Source organism: Apteryx rowi, unplaced genomic scaffold (assembly GCF_003343035.1).
Source record: "Apteryx rowi isolate R43461 unplaced genomic scaffold, aptRow1 scaffold_0, whole genome shotgun sequence".
Classification (NCBI taxonomy): Eukaryota; Metazoa; Chordata; class Aves; order Apterygiformes; family Apterygidae; genus Apteryx; species Apteryx rowi.
Window position 1 is genome coordinate 1,458,314 of NW_020447195.1, and position 17,800 is coordinate 1,476,113.

The 17,800-nt window shown below is 44.5% G+C and overlaps 1 protein-coding gene across 2 annotated transcripts in view; it reads left to right on the forward strand.

Annotated features, from left to right (window-relative positions):
- Positions 1 to 14,401, forward strand: part of EYA2 (EYA transcriptional coactivator and phosphatase 2) — a 58,445-nt gene extending 44,044 nt beyond the window's left edge. Inside the window, exons 10-15 of one of the 2 annotated variants that reach the window (XM_026057611.1) lie at positions 3,564 to 3,622; positions 6,626 to 6,786; positions 7,821 to 7,935; positions 8,559 to 8,680; positions 9,430 to 9,530; positions 13,489 to 14,401. In XM_026057611.1, the coding sequence (XP_025913396.1) occupies positions 3,564 to 3,622; positions 6,626 to 6,786; positions 7,821 to 7,935; positions 8,559 to 8,680; positions 9,430 to 9,530; positions 13,489 to 13,569 (639 nt within the window). In that variant the 3' untranslated portion in view covers positions 13,570 to 14,401. The remainder of the gene's footprint in view (positions 1 to 3,563; positions 3,623 to 6,625; positions 6,787 to 7,820; positions 7,936 to 8,558; positions 8,681 to 9,429; positions 9,531 to 13,488) is intronic. The other variant, XM_026057602.1, reaches the window with a different exon arrangement.
- Positions 14,402 to 17,800: the final 3,399 nt, after the last annotated feature.

The following is a 17,800-nucleotide window of genomic DNA, read 5'->3' on the forward strand; positions in this document are numbered from 1 at the left end:
AGCAATAGGGGAATGGCTTAACTGTGGTGGCTGCAGTTTTCAGTGCTGTGCAAAGCGGGGAGCACTGCCAGGGGTTGAAGTCCTATGGAAGCGTGTTCCCCGAAAGTGCCTGATGAGGATGAAACACTCGCGCATTGATGCAGCAAGATTTGCACAGCCCTATCAGCACTTATGTGATGATCTGGAGTCCAGTGAAGATGTGACATCCTAGCAAAGCCCAGGCTCTGAAGTCCAAGAGAGAAGCCCACACTGGAATACTTCCTTTCTGTATGAAAGCCATGTGGTTCTTGCCCAGTGCAGAAATAAAGCTGTCAAGCTGTGGAGCAATGCACCAAATTGACTGTTTTGCCAAGACTGGAGAGAGCAGTAGAGTTTTCCTCTATGCCAATGCATGGGCAACTTGTCTATGAAAATGCTAGGCAGCCTTTTGTGCTGTTGCTCTCGCACTGAAAAATTGGCAAAACCAAGAGGATGGATTATTGCAATGATGGATGCAGGCTGTCAGCTCAGCAGGTGACTGGCAAACTAATAGCAGGTGTTTCCAGAGCTTGCCTCTCTGAAGCTGAAGGAAAGGGGCCGAGCTCTGGCTCGAGCCAGGCTCTGTCCCTCTCTGCTCCTTCCTCCCCTGTGCCATGAGCTTGCAGAGCCTCCTGGGAGCTTCACCGAGCTCAGCTGTGTTTGCAGCGCACACGGTGCCATCCTGCTACCTGGCACCTGTCGGTAGCCAGGGCTTCACGTGCTTTCAGGGTTTTCCTGGAGGGGATTCAGGCACCTGTTTCCTCCACTTCTGGATGCATTTCGCTGCTGTGCTCCAGAGTGGGAATCTTGAACATATGCAATAAGGGAAATCAGCAGTCAGAAAACCTGCTTCAGACCATCCTCTTGTGGTGCTGCAGCCCAGCACAGAGGCACATTTCTTGTGCAACTCACCCCAGCCCTCAGGCTAGTGCCTGGACAGGAGGCAGCTGATCCCTGTCCTCAGGGCTGCTGATGAATGAGGAGCCCCAAACCCGGAGACCTTCCAGCCACTTTTGGTCTTTATTGGTACAGAAAGGGATTCTCTGCGGGTGAGTTAGCTTGAGTTGTGCAACTGAGAAGCTGGACTGCTTTTCCAGCTGATTTGGGGCAGGTGGGGGTTAGGGTTTGGTTTGGTTTTTTCCCCTGTGCTTGTTGAAGTGCGGCTTAGTGGTGTGGCTGCACAGTAACACAAAAAAGGCACCAAACGTTGGCACAGGCCGACCATTGTGTAGTATTTCCAGGGCAGGCAGTGACAAAAGCTTTGCCCCGCTCTGAGTGTTTTTATCAGCACAACCCAGGCAAGCAAGGGCCTGTGTTTGCCAAACCACACATTCAAATCATACGTGTATGTTGTTGCCCCACTAAATAACCCACTCGTTTAGCACTTATATGCCCCTCTAGCACGTCATCTGTGCTTGCACTTGCAACAATACCGGCAGACTAAATTGCTGCAGTCTGCTACAAGGTGTTTGCTGCAAAGGGCTCTGATCACACTGCCCGACATGAGCAAATACTCGCTGGCAAAGCAGGTCTTCGCAAGCTTGGTTCCCTGTTGTGGGGGAGGCGCGGGAGCCCGGCTGCCTGCGGAGGCAGGCTGTGTGTCGCAGACCGGCCGGCAACGTCGCTGCGCTGCGAGCAGCTCAGGTCTGCCAGCTGGGAGGGCTGGCCGAGGTCCTTCCCCCTCAGCTCGGCTGCAGGCTGTATGCGCCGCACATCATACAGCTCTGGGTTCTGGGGGATCATTTTAAAAAGCCAGCAGATGTGGAGATGGGGCCGTGTCCCCATGGCTGACTTCCGTTCGGACAAGCTGGCCCTTCGTTTCGGCAGCCCAGGGGTCCTGCCCCAATTCCCCACGCGCTGAGATTTCAAGGAAATTCTTCAAGAATGAAAAATTAGTCTCGTAACCAAGTAGTAAAACACGGTCCGCATTCTTCCTTTAAGCAGCTTCCCTGTGTTTCACCCAGTAACACGATAGGCTCAGCTGCCGGACTATGAGGTAGCGTCTCACCAAGTGTCATGGTATTTTATTAAGTCAGAAATGTGATAGCTACTGTTGTCACACTTCAGTGTACAGAACAATTCATTCACAAATGAGAAAAGCAGATCCCTCCACAAATACCTTTCCCCTGACTTCATGCTCTGCACCGCACAACTGCGGTGGAGTGGGCTGCATCGGCGTGGTCCCAGCATGGCACTCAACAGCGGAGGGGGTAGAAATGATGTGCAGGAGAGAGAGGTGCCCGCGGAGAGCTGCTGTGCTGCCACTTGGCTCCACTCATGCAGAATATACTCTCCAGTGATGCATTGACAAGAGGACCAAGGAGACGGGACCTAGGTAAAATTGGATGTCTTTTTGAGAATTATCTAAAATAAATGCTGCAGCAAATGTCATGTTTATCGACAGAACTAGATCACAGTCATCTGTGATGTTGTGCCTTGAATGTCAAGCTTGGTTGCTTGTTTGGGGATTTTTTTTTTTCTTTCCTGAAAGGGGTTAATTTAAAGTAATTCGTAAAGCCCTTAATTGTGTAAAGAAGGTAAAACAAACTGTAGTTTATAGGACGCTGAAAGTGGTGAAGGCAGCAGACGCTGGTTAGCTACAGTTGTTCTGACTTAGGAGGCCTGCTGCACCTAGCGTGCTTTTATTTTCCTCAAAAATCAACGAAAACAAAGGGTAGTGTTCATCAGCTTGAAGGCTTTTGGTTACACCCTTACCTGCAAGGGTCACGGAGAAGGGAGATTAAGGTGCTGGGGAAGCTTCCTGATTTTTCTCTTTCTGCTCATAACGTCAAGTGAAGGAAAGAAACCATAAAAATAATGTCTCAAGTTTTTGAGGTAAGGCCTCCACCATTCAAACAATGAAGAATTTTGGATGATAAGATCGCAGGTACACACCTCATGCAGGCTTAGCTCCAAGGAGATATTCAGTTTAAATTTCCTGTGCATGGATTTCCTCATTGCTGCCACACATGATTTCTTAGCTCTGTCCGTGGAGCGGGGCTATGAGAGGTGCCGCTTCGGCACATCAAAGGGTGCTCAGCACCCTCACAAGCATTGGGAAAACACCAGCAGGATAGGCATCTCTGGAAACTTCTGTCTAACAGATCTCCCCTTGAAATTATGTTGGCACACACCTCCTCTCCAATGTGCTCTTTTCCAAGGGGTAGAGGCTGCCAAATCTGTGCCTTATCACGCAAGCAAATTTTCAAAAATACGGTTTTTCCCGGCTAAAACACAAGCATCCCTCTCCCTCCTGTCCGTATAGGAAGTAGCTTCACTTGCCGTGTTATTCAAGAGCTGTTGTGTCCTTAGATAACCACTGATCACACACACTGTTTCTATTCATGTTTTCCACAAGCACTGTGTAATACTTGTTCATAACAATCAAGTGGCTGGACTATGCTAAGCAGTACTGGCAAAATGTAAGGCTTTCTCTTCTCAATATTACCCTTAAAGTCATTTTTCATTATGTGAAACATGTTCTTTCAGATTTTTTTTCAAAGCATTTACTTCTTGATGTGCTTTTTTTTTCATACACTTCTCAGGACTGTGACCAGATCCACATAGATGATGTGTCATCAGACGATAACGGTCAAGATCTAAGGTACGGAATCTCCAGCCTGGAAGCGGCAGGTCAGGTAGTCCCCAGCTGTTTGAGAATGGCAGGGGGTTCGCCAGCAATGGAAAAGAGCATTCTCGGCCACGTGCCCTCTCCCCTCCCTGGCTCCATAAGGTCTGCAATTGTTAAGCGCACCGAGCACAAAGTCCTCTTTTGCACATTAATATGCTTGTACCTACTGTCAAGCCCTGACCATGCTGGGCTTTGAACCATCTGGGGAAATATGTTTAAAATTAAGTCTGCCTGCACCAGTTTCGGGTATGATTTGGCCAGCCAGCTGGCACAGGTGTGGCCGGACCATTTCAAGCTGTGCCTGAGCCTTAGAGGCATGTCACGTTTGTAGCCTGCAGCAAGGGACTCCTGCTGCCTGTGGGAAAGTGGAAAATAAACAATAGTAGCATGAAGCTAAAATAAAAGCACAGTCTAACATGAACATCATAGTGTGTTTTCAAGCAAATTTGATAGAAACAGTCATGTGTGCATTCCCAAACCAGACTGAAATGTTTACCACTGCCCAATCCGTAATGAATGGGTTTAGTAGTAAGGTTGGAGACCTCGCCAAGGCGGGTTGCTGTCAATGGTAGAAACTTGTACTGAAACTGCACCAAATATTGTGTGTATAACTAAGATCATGATGTATACAAAAGCTACTTCTGTACAATTACATATTGCTTTCCCCAAAATGTTTCCTGCAACGTCATGGTAGCTGGTACAGGAATGAGATGTGCAGAGCTCATATAGAGCTTTATAATTCGTGTTTTTATAGGTGGTTGTATAATTGGTATAAAAATTGGTTATATAAATTGATACAGAAGCAGCACAGAAAACAACGTAAGTGTTTTAGGGAAAAGACTTTTCCTTCTGCAGAGAACGTCACTCGGGTTTGAGTGTACCTGAAGTGCTGGTCTGTGCTTTGCAATGCACTGAACCCGCAGGTCTATGATGTGCAGTTCCACTGGCTCCAGTGGCTTGTAAGAGGGTGAGTCTGGATATCTGCTCAGCCAATGATTAAAACAATAATTTGAGTTTTCCATCAAGTAAATCACTTCACTTGCCCATGCTGAGTGAGTGAAAAAAGCCATTATCTAACAGCAGCTCTTAGATCCTGTGACAAACCCCAACCTAAATGGTTGCAGTCGTTTCAAAAGTGCTTCTTAGCTGCTTATGGCTTGTCTGCGTGGGAAATGAAGCCAAGTTGACTGAAGTATGTTAAGCATGTTAAACTTATTTGAATTCTCTAATACAGAAATAAAGTGGCCTCAGGGCTTTCTGGAAGGGGAAATTACTCTGCAGTAAATCAGGATGTGAGTGCACAGGCACCAGCTACTCCCACAGTAACATGCAGTGCGCAGCCGGCGCTGCGGGTTCATGGGCAGAATAAGCCGGGCTCCTGTCAAGCTGCGTGGGAAGGGCAGGCTGGGGCGCTGAGCCTTTCTGCTCCGGGCGCTGAGCCTTTCCTCCCCGGCCCTGGCTCAGGGCGCTGAGCCTTTCTGCCCCGGCCCTGGCTCCGGCTCTAGCACTTGTGGTTACTGAGATGGACTCACCGAGTTTGCGTGACTGTTCAGCCCAGCAATGGATCGGGGGCCTGGCCCGGCTGCCTGTGCCCGGAGCCATGTGCGCCCACGTCTGCGTGGGCTGGCGGGAGCAGGATCACCCTTTTCTGCAGCAGCTCGCTCCAATGTCTGCTTAAACTGTGAAACTCCATCTTGGGGTTGTCATCCAGCACGCTTTAAGGTGCTGTGAGCTGGTGCTGCCTCTGTCCATGCCCCCCCGCCACCAGGCAGGGAACTGTTGCAGCTGAAAAGCGACTTTTGTTTTTAAGCTGTTTATCTTGCAGCTGAACAGGTCCCTGAGCTGCTTCGCCCCAGTGCTGAGGAAATGCTTGTGCTGGAATGGAGAAAGGGCCAGGCGGAATGCCGGGAAGAAGGCGGCATCATTTCCTTTGGGAAAAAGTGCTCGTTCAGGGTGTTTGTGCAGCTACCACTTGCCCCCACTCACAGGGGCAATTACTCGGGAGCTGCTTTGAACTATCAGCTCGGTTTTTGTTTGAAAAGCTTTACAGTCCCATGTTGCAGGCCGTCAAGGCTCCCTTAGCTCATTTCTGAATTTTTTTTCTTGATCTAATGCGTTCAGAGCCTATTTAACAACATCATAGCCAGGCAGTCGGAAAGGTAACACCAGAATTTTCTCCTTTAGGATTTGAGTATTTCTGCAGTTACCTTCACAGCCCAGATGAGAGGCAGGTGAGGAGTTTTGGTGACCAGAGGGCAGTCAGGGTTTTGTGTTTTGTAGTTCAGAGAACCTCAGAACAGTCAGTGAGTGCTCAATAACATGCTTCATATTTATGTTAAAAGCATTTTTTTAAACTGTGCTAGTAACTGTGCTGGTTGTCATCGGTTTCAGAGATGAGGCTAAGGACTGTAGGGAACCACAGTTCTGGCAATCCAGTTGATTTCTTAGCTATGGCAATAAATTATTCAAGTTAAAAGCAAATAATAGGCCAGAATATTCCTTTCTGATCCTTCGGCTGTTCTAGTAGCAAACAAAAAGTTATGCACTGGAGAGTGCTGGCATTAGTCAAGATGGCACGTGTGCTTCTGGGGCACAGGGGTGACAGGCCAAATATGCTCCTAGGCCATTTCCTCGTGTGGTTCCTTCAGCAGTCTGCCCAGAACGAAAACAAGGAGGGCCCTTCATGGGTGTGTAGGTATCTACAAAGATTTGGGGCTGAGGATCCCACCCTCGCAGTGACTTCTGTAAAATAAACCCAGCGCTCTTTCACGCACTTGCAAATGTTCATGTAACACTGTAAATGTTGGCAGCAAATGCCTAAGAGGCAACAGAGATGAACTCTGTGTACAGTGTTGCCTGTGTACATCTCTGCTGCCGCTTGTCACCACGTTTCTTTCCGATCGTTGCTGCTCCCTGCCGGAACCGCGTCGCCTGCAGTTGCCCTGACCTTGTCCCCTTGCCTCCTCCCTCTCCCAGCACGTACAACTTCTCAGCAGATGGCTTTCACAGTTCAACGGCCAGCGCAAACCTGTGCCTGGGCTCTGGCGTTCACGGGGGAGTCGACTGGATGAGGAAATTAGCATTCCGCTACCGTCGGGTGAAAGAGATGTACAACACCTACAAAAACAACGTAGGCGGTAAGTGTCCATTGCCAGGCACCCAGCAGGCCTTTTATCTTCCAAAATACTCCTGACCCCATTCTGCTAGGGACATGCTCCGGAGGAGGCGCAGAGAGCAGCCGAATCAGAGCACTTCACACTGAGCTGAGCAAGTATTTCAGCCGTTAGCCTTAAATAAGTGTTCCTTGTGGGCTTTGCAGGAGGTAAGCTAAACTACCTGGTGCAGTGGTTGGGGAGGGACTGAAGTCTGAGCGTGGGGCTTTATTTTAGAATTTCTTCAGCAGGAAAGCAACCTTTCCCAGTTTTCCAAAATGCTTAGTAAACACACAAACAGTCCAAAATGGCTTGTCCACAGAGGAACTCATGGCTGATCTGTCTGTAAGTGTTCTTGTGGCATAACTGCTTGTTTTTAACCCCCCTCAAAGCAATATCACCAGGTAACAGGATGCCCTAGGTTCCTTCTTTTCAGCTAGTTACAGCTAGTTCTTTGCTAAGTTGCTCTGCTTTGGGTTTACAACATTATTGCTAGGTCTGTGACTAGATAGGGAAAGAAGCAAAAGTAAGAATACATCTGCAGCCTTTTTTTTATTGGAGGAATATCCTATCCACACGACTGGAAATGGTGCACAGCTTTTCAGTAGAAGCAGTTCCTTCCCGGCTTCCGATGTCCCTCAGCTCAGGCCCCAGACCCCTCCATGTTGCTCATTAGTCGTCTTGCTCATTTCATGTACAAGCTTACCAGGAATCCCAAGAAAGGTGTTTAACGTGGCCCTGCACACTGCAGATAGCTGATACCATTCACCCAGGTTGGAAGGAAACAGAGCAGGAGAAAGTCGCTGCAGTAGCGTAGGAGGGTGCTGGGGTGGGGACCTCCCACAGGGCAGAGCCGTGGCCCCCATGGGACATTGGGAAGCAGCTCCCATCCCAGGAATGGGAGAAGGGCGGTGGGAAAGGCCAGATGCCAAATGCAGCCAAGGGAGAGCAGGAGGCTGTTGGCATATGAAGGCAACTCCCCTTCTGTGCGCCTACAAAAGATGTTTCCCTGCTTGCAGGTTTAATAGGCGCTCCTAAGAGGGAAACTTGGCTGCAGTTGAGAGCAGAACTTGAAGCGCTGACTGATCTCTGGCTCACACATGCTCTGAAGGCTCTGAATTTGATACATTCCCGGTAAGAACAGCTTAAAGAATTGCCTACAGGCTTGATCTAGGATCTCCTTTGCTTCCCTTCTTTTCCCCCGTCTAAACAAATCGAGACACATTTATGGGACTTTGCTGGCCAAACCTGTGGGAGGCCTGTCTGCACGTGTTTGCCAGACTTGTATTATCAAGGGTTGAGGTGAGCATGAGATGATGAACTGAGCAAAAGAAAAAGCCATCCTTTTTCCTGCCTGTCTTTGGCTACATCGTTTGTGGCACACCTGTCATGAGCAGATTTACAAGAGACTAGGAAAGGGAGAAAAGAGCCCTTCCATGCCTGAACATGTTCATTCAAAGAACCCAGCATGGACATTACTACATGGTGTTTAAATTCCCACAGAATAGATCCTGGCATGCATGCATGCAGTAAGGCTGCATCACTGCTGCTTTGTTTCATGGGTTTCTTTCTTCATTCCACTAATTTATTAAAGAGACGTGACCAGTACTCAAGATGTCTGCCTTGAGCTGCAAAATCCACAGTGGCTTCGGAACTTCATTCCAGTTGCAGGAGAGGTTTGCTTCCTGCCATCCTTCAGCTCAGAGTAGAAGAGGGAAACACAGATTGCCACTCCTACTAACATTTTTGTTTTCTAGGTCTAACTGTGTGAATGTGCTGGTCACCACAACTCAGCTTATACCAGCTCTTGCTAAAGTGCTTCTCTATGGACTGGGCACTGTCTTCCCCATTGAAAACATCTACAGTGCAACAAAAACAGGTAAGAGCAAAGTAACTAAGGCCTCAGCCAATGGTTGATTGAAGTTTTGTCCCTGAATCAGGCACGTCTGTCCAACTGATTGCAATGAGCAACGTATGAGCTTTATTTTTGACGCTGTTTGCACATCCATAATTCGCAGCCTGACTGCTCATACTTAAGCTAGTACAGACTGCAGAAAATCTAAGGCTTCCCAAATGCCTCTATGGGGAAGAGAGCCTGAAAGATAACCATCCTTTGGAGCATCTCTGGCATGCGGGATGTCCTACTGCACCCAGCTAGAAGGAAGACAGTCTGGTTCAACCTGTTACAAAAGCACAGTTGGGATCCTGTTACTAAGGGAAAGGGATGGAGTGTGCTGAATCTTTATGAAGAATTGTGTGAGTACTAAATATTGGCAGTGTTGGTTACAACTGGAATGAACAGAAAAGGGCTCTCAAAACTGAATGCCGTGACTGTCACATCACTCTACCAACTGTGGGTCTAAGCAAAGCATCAGATGTCACATAGCTTATGGAAAACTTTCAGCAGCACTTGGAAGTCCTCAATTGATAAAGAAAGTGCTAGTAGCTGTCATGAGATGGAGAGACTCCATTTCAGATGGAGATTCAGTTAGGTTCTAATTTCAACAGAAAATGAGAAATGTAGAGGCAAGTTTAATTAGGTCCCAGCTGCAGTTCCAGTAGCTGAGTGCCAGCCCCACCTGCCACATGTGTCCAGGTAACAAATGTGTCTTCTCTTCTGTTGCTCAGGGAAAGAGAGCTGTTTTGAAAGAATAATGCAAAGGTTTGGAAGAAAAGCCGTGTATATTGTAATAGGAGATGGTGTTGAAGAGGAACAGGGAGCAAAAAAGGTACAGTTTGTGGATGCCATCCTGGATTCTTCCAAGTTTTCATTTCAGTGGCCCTTTCTTTATTTAAGCTTTTAATGAAACTCCTTCCCTTTGAAACAGTTTACAATTGGTCTCACTTCTTCATATGCAAAATAACAACCTTGTGAGAAATTTCTTACTGTAAATCTCCCCACCTTGGCAGCTAGTGCAATTTTTCAGGTAGTCCCTCTACTGCCACATGTTCCAGGACTTATTCTTGCTTAATAAAGATGGTTTTGAACATATGAAAAGGAAAACTCCATGTGTGTGATCTCAGACCAGCAAGCAGGGTCAACTTCTGATCTTTACACATAACTCCTATTAATTCCAAACTCTTGGATTTTTTTTTTGAGTGATTTATTTAAAAAAATATATACAAACATATACATACCTATATATATATATATATATATATATATATGTATATATGACTCAGTGTGGTCATAGGGCCTGAAGTTATTAGAGTAAATACCAAAGGGACATTAAAATACTGAGTTGCTGCCTTTATTAATGATTTGTGGGCCAACGTGATTAATTTCACAACCAAAATGAAATAAGGAAGGTACACAGAATGCAAAGTAAAGTGGAAGGCTCTGAAAGCATTATGGTCAGGAATAACAAGCCCAAAGTTTTGGTAATGCTTCATGCTAACTGAACAGATGTGTCCCACTGACATTGGTAGCCTTAGAAAGAATTAAATGGACTAACCTGTGCATCCCATTGAGTCTTCCAGTCATTAGTATCCACAGTCCACCCACTGGGAGACTTGAACCATATTTTTAGGAATCGGCTGAAGCTTCTTTGTTTTGGGTAGACTGTAAGAGGAGGGAAGCTGGAACACCAGAGCTTGGATGAGATATGAGCAAAATTTGAGACCAAAGGCTTTCTGATTACAGTGATTTAGTGGGAAAAGAGAGATTTCAGAGATGCATTAGGGAATACCATCAGCCATACACCAGGGATATCAGTGTATCAAAGAAGCCCAAGAGTGGTAGAAAAATATGGAGAGGAAAGACCAAAGACTTGAAAGAAGGGAGTCAGCTACATCAACTGAGTTGTAAGATGTGAGAATTGAACTGCCAAAGCTTTCAGTTCCTAATCTTTAGAATGGAAACCACCTGGAATCTGCATTTACGTGGCTTTACCAAGACAGGAATACAATTTGTTTGTGGAAAGCATCATTTGCAGGATAGGATGACTTTGTGCATCCTGGGGCTTATGCTCCTGGTGCGACTGCAGAAATGTGACTGAGCTGCATTTGCTCAGTATGCAATGAGTATTGCATGTAAGTTGAGATGCAGGAACTGACTGCATAAACCTCATCTCCAGCAAACTAGTTAATTTTTTAATAGGCACCCAGATGACTGTTGCAGCTCAGGTGGTGTACAATTTTATCACAGCAACTCAGCTGTGCAGCTGAACTTTGTGCTGGAGGACCTGACATGCCATTCTGAATGAGGATCCTGCAAGCATTTGCCAAGCAAGGTAGTCCCATTGGGTGCACAAGCCCAGGGGGAAAGGGATCCCAGCAAGTAAGGCAGTAAGCACCTGTTCTGTCCCCAGAATTGTATCCAAGTCATCTTTAAAGCAGCAGAAACCCTCTGTTTTGTATATTTATTTCCTCTTGCCAATGGAAACAATGACAATAAAACTCCCTTTTGAGAATTAGCCAGATCCGTAGATGGTTCTCTAGTTCATGAAGGGTTAAGGAGTCCTCAGAGAAGAATCCAAAATGCCTCACTGGGAATGAAGTGATAATAGCCTGCTGCTTTTGACAGCCCAGTGCCATACTTCAAAGGTAGTGGGTCAGTGAACATGACTGCATCAAAGGCTGCCAGGCTCTCCGGCAGTATGAAGAAGTGGGAAGGTTCAATAATCTTCTATAGACAGGATTTCAGGAGCTCTCTTGCTTGTGTCTCTTGGCCTAAGCAGTTCTCCCATTAATGGAGCACATTCTTTGCTGGGCTGTCACCTCGTTTGATTGATGACAATCATTAGTCAAGGCTGCTACACACCTGAGCTTTATACTACAGAAAAAAAAAAGAAAAAAAAAGGCAGAGAGCCTTTCACTGTTTTGCCGACAGCACTGATAATATCTCCATTTTAGTGGGTCATTTTTCTTCACCTGTCTGATGAGTGATAAATCTGTAAAAGCTGAACAACAGGAGTGGCTGGGAGGCCACGTTTTCTTCTCTTTAAAGAAAGAAAAATAGATAATTTAATGGAAGGGATTTAATAACCACCAGGGAAGGGGGAGGGAGAAGGAAATAACTTTTTCCCTCTAAAGTGAAATTATGGAGCAATGGATTCCAGTCACTTCAGATGCCTGTGTTTGCTTGCTGTTTCTGCACACACTGATAAATAGCTTCAAGGAAATATTTGTTTACTGATAGGCAACATACCAGAGTAACGTTTGAGCTGTATTTAAACATTAGAGGAGTGTAAACAGACACTCTGTAAAATAAACATCTGGAACCACTGGAGTTTTTTTACACAGGTAGGTACACTTGGAAAAGGATCTTCATCAGAATCATCTATCCAGGAAATACCTATTGTCTAAAGCTTTGTCCAGGCTTTTTATCTGAGGCAGTATGTTTATAGTTTAATTATTTAGTGATTAAAAAAAAAAAAGAAATTATTCCTGCAGTCGAAGGCAAGTAACATCTGCTGATTAAGGCTTTCTATACTGTTATAACAGCATACATATCACTGACCATACAGATACCAGCTTTTTGGGAGGAGGCTAAGAAAAATCAAAATCCCCAATGTTGTTACAAATTCTACATGCAGATCAGAGCTGCATCTTTAGAGTACTGTTTATACTGTACTAGATTACTGTTTCTATCTCAGATCCCCTGTTAATTGAGCCTCAGTCATTTCGTAGCACTCACAAAAAGCTGATACTTCCTCCTCTTTCAGATGCAAGTCTTGTTTTCCAAGAGTATATACACAATTTTCCTGAACTGAATCAAGATACTATAAAGAAGATGTAGTAGGTCACAGATAGTTGACCTTTCCAGATTTAATCCAGGCACAAGAGACATTTCAAGAGGAATTGACTGATTAGAACTTGGACATTTGCATACCTGACTCCAGATTTAACATAGTAAATCCGATTTGAAAAACAGGTAGGCTGGGGAAGTACATAAGAGTCTCTTAAAAGTGGGAATTAGGAGACTTCCGTGAAGACAGGTTATCATATAAGCCTATTGCACCTTTCTTTGAGGCAGCAGTAGTACACTAAATGAACAACTGATCTGAGCAATGATACCAGTTTCTACATTTCCAGAAAATGCAGTATGAGCTACTGTTCCGTTTAACTTGGAAAGGAAATTAATTCTTAGAAAGCATTTTGACTTTGTATGATATTATAGTTTTTGTTTACATTTCAGTAAGTTTTTATTTTATGATTCTTTTATATATACACTGTTTACTTATCTATGAAGCACTCACAACAGCTTTCAGTAGTAGTAAATAGGCCAGCATTGGAGTATGTTATAGGAAAGGATTATGACACTTTCTGGAGAGTCTTTGAAGATTCTTGTATAGCTTATTACTGTAGGCAAAAACATCACTAATTGGCATGGAAATTGTTTCTAGGAGTGCTGTAATTCTGGAAACATTCCTAATTAATCCAGGAAAAAATAAGAGGGTAAAAAGTTTAGTAGATAGATAGTACATTCAGAAACTCTGCCCACATCCAACATCTCTGAAGCAGGACACCCCCAAACTATGGAGGATCTGTTTTCCTCTCTGCATAGGAGAAACTTCCCACTCCCTCCCTTCCTCCCTAAGATGAGCCTCCTTGCTTGTGATGGCGTGACAACCTGGTGGCCCAAGTACAAAGCTCTGTTCCTGAGGGTGCGAACTAGGAAAGTTATTTTGCTCTCAGTATAAAATAAAACCAAACAAAAAAAACCCTCTTTTGGTTTCACTCTAGCACAACATGCCATTCTGGAGAATCTCTTGTCATGCTGACCTGGAAGCTCTTCGGCACGCCTTGGAACTTGAATATTTGTAGCAGACCCAAACATCTTAGCACTGTGAGGGCTTCACTCGAAACTATTACATCGGTTTCACCTATTCCTCAGCATTTTCTTATTAAAAAAAAAAAAATCCCACAGCAACTGCAGCTTTTCTTTTTTTGAAGGAGAACCATTTCAGTGGAAGCCTTTAAGAACTTGCAGCCAAAGAACATTGCATCAAGTCTTTCTTCCTTTGAACAGAGGAAAAGTCTTCAGATCACCCACTGGGGATCCTGCAGTTCTATGGTTAAGCTGGATGCATAGAGCCGTAACTGCCTTTTTGCCATCAACGACAAACACAAAAGACTAGAAATTTTGGGTCTGCTTGTCAGTTTTCTTGCTTTTGAAGGGGGAAGAGGACATAGTAAGGAATCTCTGAGCATGCTCTGTGCACAACTCATCACATCACATGGGACCTTCTGAAAATAAGAGTGAAACCGTTTTTTTTTTGTTTGTTTTTTGTTTTTGTATTTTTTTAATTTATGAACTAATCTCATTACTCTGGTATTAAGCTCTGTACCTGTGTTTTTAATCTGGCTTTTTGGGGTGGGTGGGTGGGGAAAGTCCTGCCATTCTAAATTAATAGTTCACTTCTCCAGGACAAACTCTGGAGAAAATCATATCGTGTACATTAATAATAATGACACATGGGATTGTTGGTAAGAACTATAGCTGTGTTTTTAAATCTTACATAGATGGTATGTGGACTGTGCATGTGTCTACACGGTGCCTTATGCTGCCATCTTGGGTCTGGGGGTTGGGGTAGGGGAAAAATACCTTGTGATGAGTGAAAGGCATTAAATAATAATAATAAAAAAAGTGTTTACATTTTGGGGGGACTAGATTACCTGCCTTCTCTCCAGCCACTCTTGGATCTAGTGATATATGTAGAATACATACTCCCCATTTCAAGCTGGGGTTGGACTGGAAGGACTCCGAGAGCCAGAGCCCCTCAGATGTAAAACACAGTCTGTGGCCCACTGTTGTCTGTTGGTAGAGCAGAGTGAAGACAGTCGACTGGCTGTGTCCACTGGGAGACAACATGGACAGTCAGCAAATCCTACTTATCTTGCAAAGGAAGATAAAGTGCAAGCAAATATTGCAGCTGTGCATATTTATTTCTATGTAAATAAATGCATCTACAAATAAGATTCAGCTTTAGGATTTCTGCTGAGCTGGCCAGTTAATCCTTGCTGTCAAAACATTTTAACTCTCTGGGCTTGGATGAATCTCTGAGTCACTTTCAAAACTGTTCTTTCTTGCTTGCTGTGGCACCCAAATAACCTCAAAGGGATCAGGGCCTCATTGGAAAAGGCATTAGAGAGAGATGTAGCAAGTAATGTAATCCCCTTGTCCATCACATAGGAATCAGGGTGAAACGAGAAGTGTTGCACAAGTTGCTGGTGTTACATAAGTGCTACACTGTTACCCAAGCCTGAGGGATACTCCCAGTGTCCAAAAACATTCACCTCAGGAAACAGATTCACTGCTAGATTTGAGAGGGATTTTCAGCAGGGCTAAAGCAAAGAATCTGATCACAAATAATCTGATCCCAGCCTTTGGCTCAAAAAAGTAGCAGCCAGGCAGCAGCTGTAAAACATGTTAGCTATACTTGTCTACAGCAGGCATGAACAAAAACAGCCTTTAATTATGTGCTTTGGAGGCATTTGCAAGCTTCTCTTGGGGCTGAGCACAACACAAAATCAAATGTGGGTTTTTTTTCTAGAAGAGGTGTTGCTTGTCTCATGGCCTGCTGAGAAACAAGTCTGGCAGAATCTTTCCCCTAAAGGTTTTCCAGCTGTGTGACTGTCACAAATAGAAAGTTTTACCACAAGTGAAGGAAATCAAACTCAATGGAAGATTGACAGATGCTCGCAAGATAAGCACACACCCATTTATAAAAACCTCTGAAAGAGGAACAAATGCTAGGAATGGCAAACTCCTAAGAAAGCAAAACTTCAGTTTTTAACAGCCTGTCAATCAGTTAATTGCTCTTGCTTGAAATTCCAGCACTAACACCTGCCTCATCTGAGTCAACAGCACAGATTTTTCTGAAGCTTCTTAGAAGATTTTGCTGTCTGAACGTATTTAAAGATTCTCAGGTTCTCTCATTTTTGCCTCCAAAGTTCCTGGCAGAACTTTGGGCCTGTTCTCTGTTAGTGCCTGCTCATACTCTGCTTATCATTGCTGGAACTGATTTCTCCATATTCCTCCCTGGTTCGCTCAGCTAGTGATGTTTACTTCCCCATGGGTAACACTGCTGATCAGGGTGGCATAAACCAGCATTAGGAACACCTGTTTATCCGACTTGGCATACCACCTCCTTCCAGTCACAGTGGCAAGTGTTCACCTCTCACTAGAGTATGAGGATTTGCTAGTCCCAGTAATCTATGATGGCCAAAAGACAGAATCTGTAACACCGATCTACTCATAAACATATGTAAGCGCTGGGAACTGGCTGGCACGTGCACACACACACACACACACACACACACACACCACTCAGGCCTTGCTCAGCATTTTCACCTGACCGTGTTTTAAGGTATTTGCACACAATGTTACAGCATTAAATCCTTTCTCAATCACATCACTAACCAGATCAGAGTACAAGTATGCTGTGACAAGGTTCCCAGATAAGCATTAGTATAGCTAAATCCAATGGTGAGCAAACCAAGCAAATCATGCTAGTAGCATCATTAAAATGAATAGTTGATACCAGTATATGTTCTGCCAAAGAATTATTAGTAGGTTAATACACTTCTCAACCTGCAATGAAAACTTTTTGTATCTATCTTAAATATAAAAGAGGGGGTGAGAGATATGTATCTGGTGAGATTATATTGGTTTGAGTTGTGCATGGGACTGTAAGCATGAGGCTGCTGTTGCTGCTATCATCACAACTCATTTCTAACACTTCAAGGACATCCAAACAAGAAAAAAATCTGCGCACTGACAAAACATATTCATTGCATTTCCAAGGGTATCCTTTGCTCTATCATTTACTGAGTGTTAATGTTCCCAAAATTTCATGTTCAAATCCTTTCCATGCCATGGTCTTCAGGCTTCCTAATTCTTTGTAAAGAAAGCAGAGACTCTCACCTGGCAGCCAGAGTGAAGACTGCACTGCTAGCGTGAGCCTGTGCCAACACTTGGGCCTCAGGCATATATATTTTCTTACTGAAAAAATGGGACTTTTAATAGCACCAGTCCCAGATACAGTAACAGTCCACACCTCCAATCACGTCATGAACCCCTAACAGTGTTCATTCCCGTTCTGCTGTAGCAGAACAAAAGAGCCACATCAGATCCTCTTCCAGAAAGGTGAATGAGAAATGAAGCAATTCTCAAGCAGTTACAAAATAGCACAAAGCTATGGGTTAGCTGCGAGTGTGTAAGCCTTCCTCTCTAAGCTTCTGCATGGAGCAGCATTACCACGTTAGTCAGGACTGAGATAACACCTGCTGATTAGAGCAGTTTTGTGACAAGCTACCACAGTCTCTATTTTCCTCTGTTCACATAAGCACCATGTGCAGATGCTGAAGCCCAGCAGAAACAGTGAAAAGCCTCCCCAATAATTTGGCAGAACTGTGATCAAGGAAAAAAAACAAGCCCTCTTTTTCCCTCAGAAGTAGGGTTTAGGGGTTTTGTTTGTTTGGGGGGGAAGGTTGTTTTTGTTTTGCCAAAAGTGCAAGGCAGACCGAGTATTTTGTTGTCTTTTATAATAGAGACTGGATTTGAGTTAACAGCAAAGGCATATACTGGAAACTGTTTTTAAAATATTTTATGGCATTTTAAGGTCTTTTCCAAACTGTTGCAGCCTCACAGCATGTTTACTGTTTGCATTTACAATAATTTCTAGAGCAGTGCAACAAAATTTGGATAATGCAGGTTGCTTACTTGGGCCAGAAATTTCTCAGAAACAGGAGAAAAATCTGATCAAGTTTAAAATTAAGGACAGCAATTCACTTGCTATGTACTTTAGATAGGATGGAGTTTCAATGCTGATTTACTGTAGGTGCACTGCTGGATCTATTGCTGCAAGAGCAACACAAGCGCTGAAGGCCTGCTGCAGACACTTGAAACGCTGTAGTTACAGGAAGATAAATTACTTTAGACAGATTGTTATAGCCTGTCACCACAAAAGGTAGGTTCTAAGGGCCAGAGCAATTATTCCTGCTTTTCCTAGAAGTGTTTAATATTGCTCTATTACCTTTTCTGTCTCTTGTG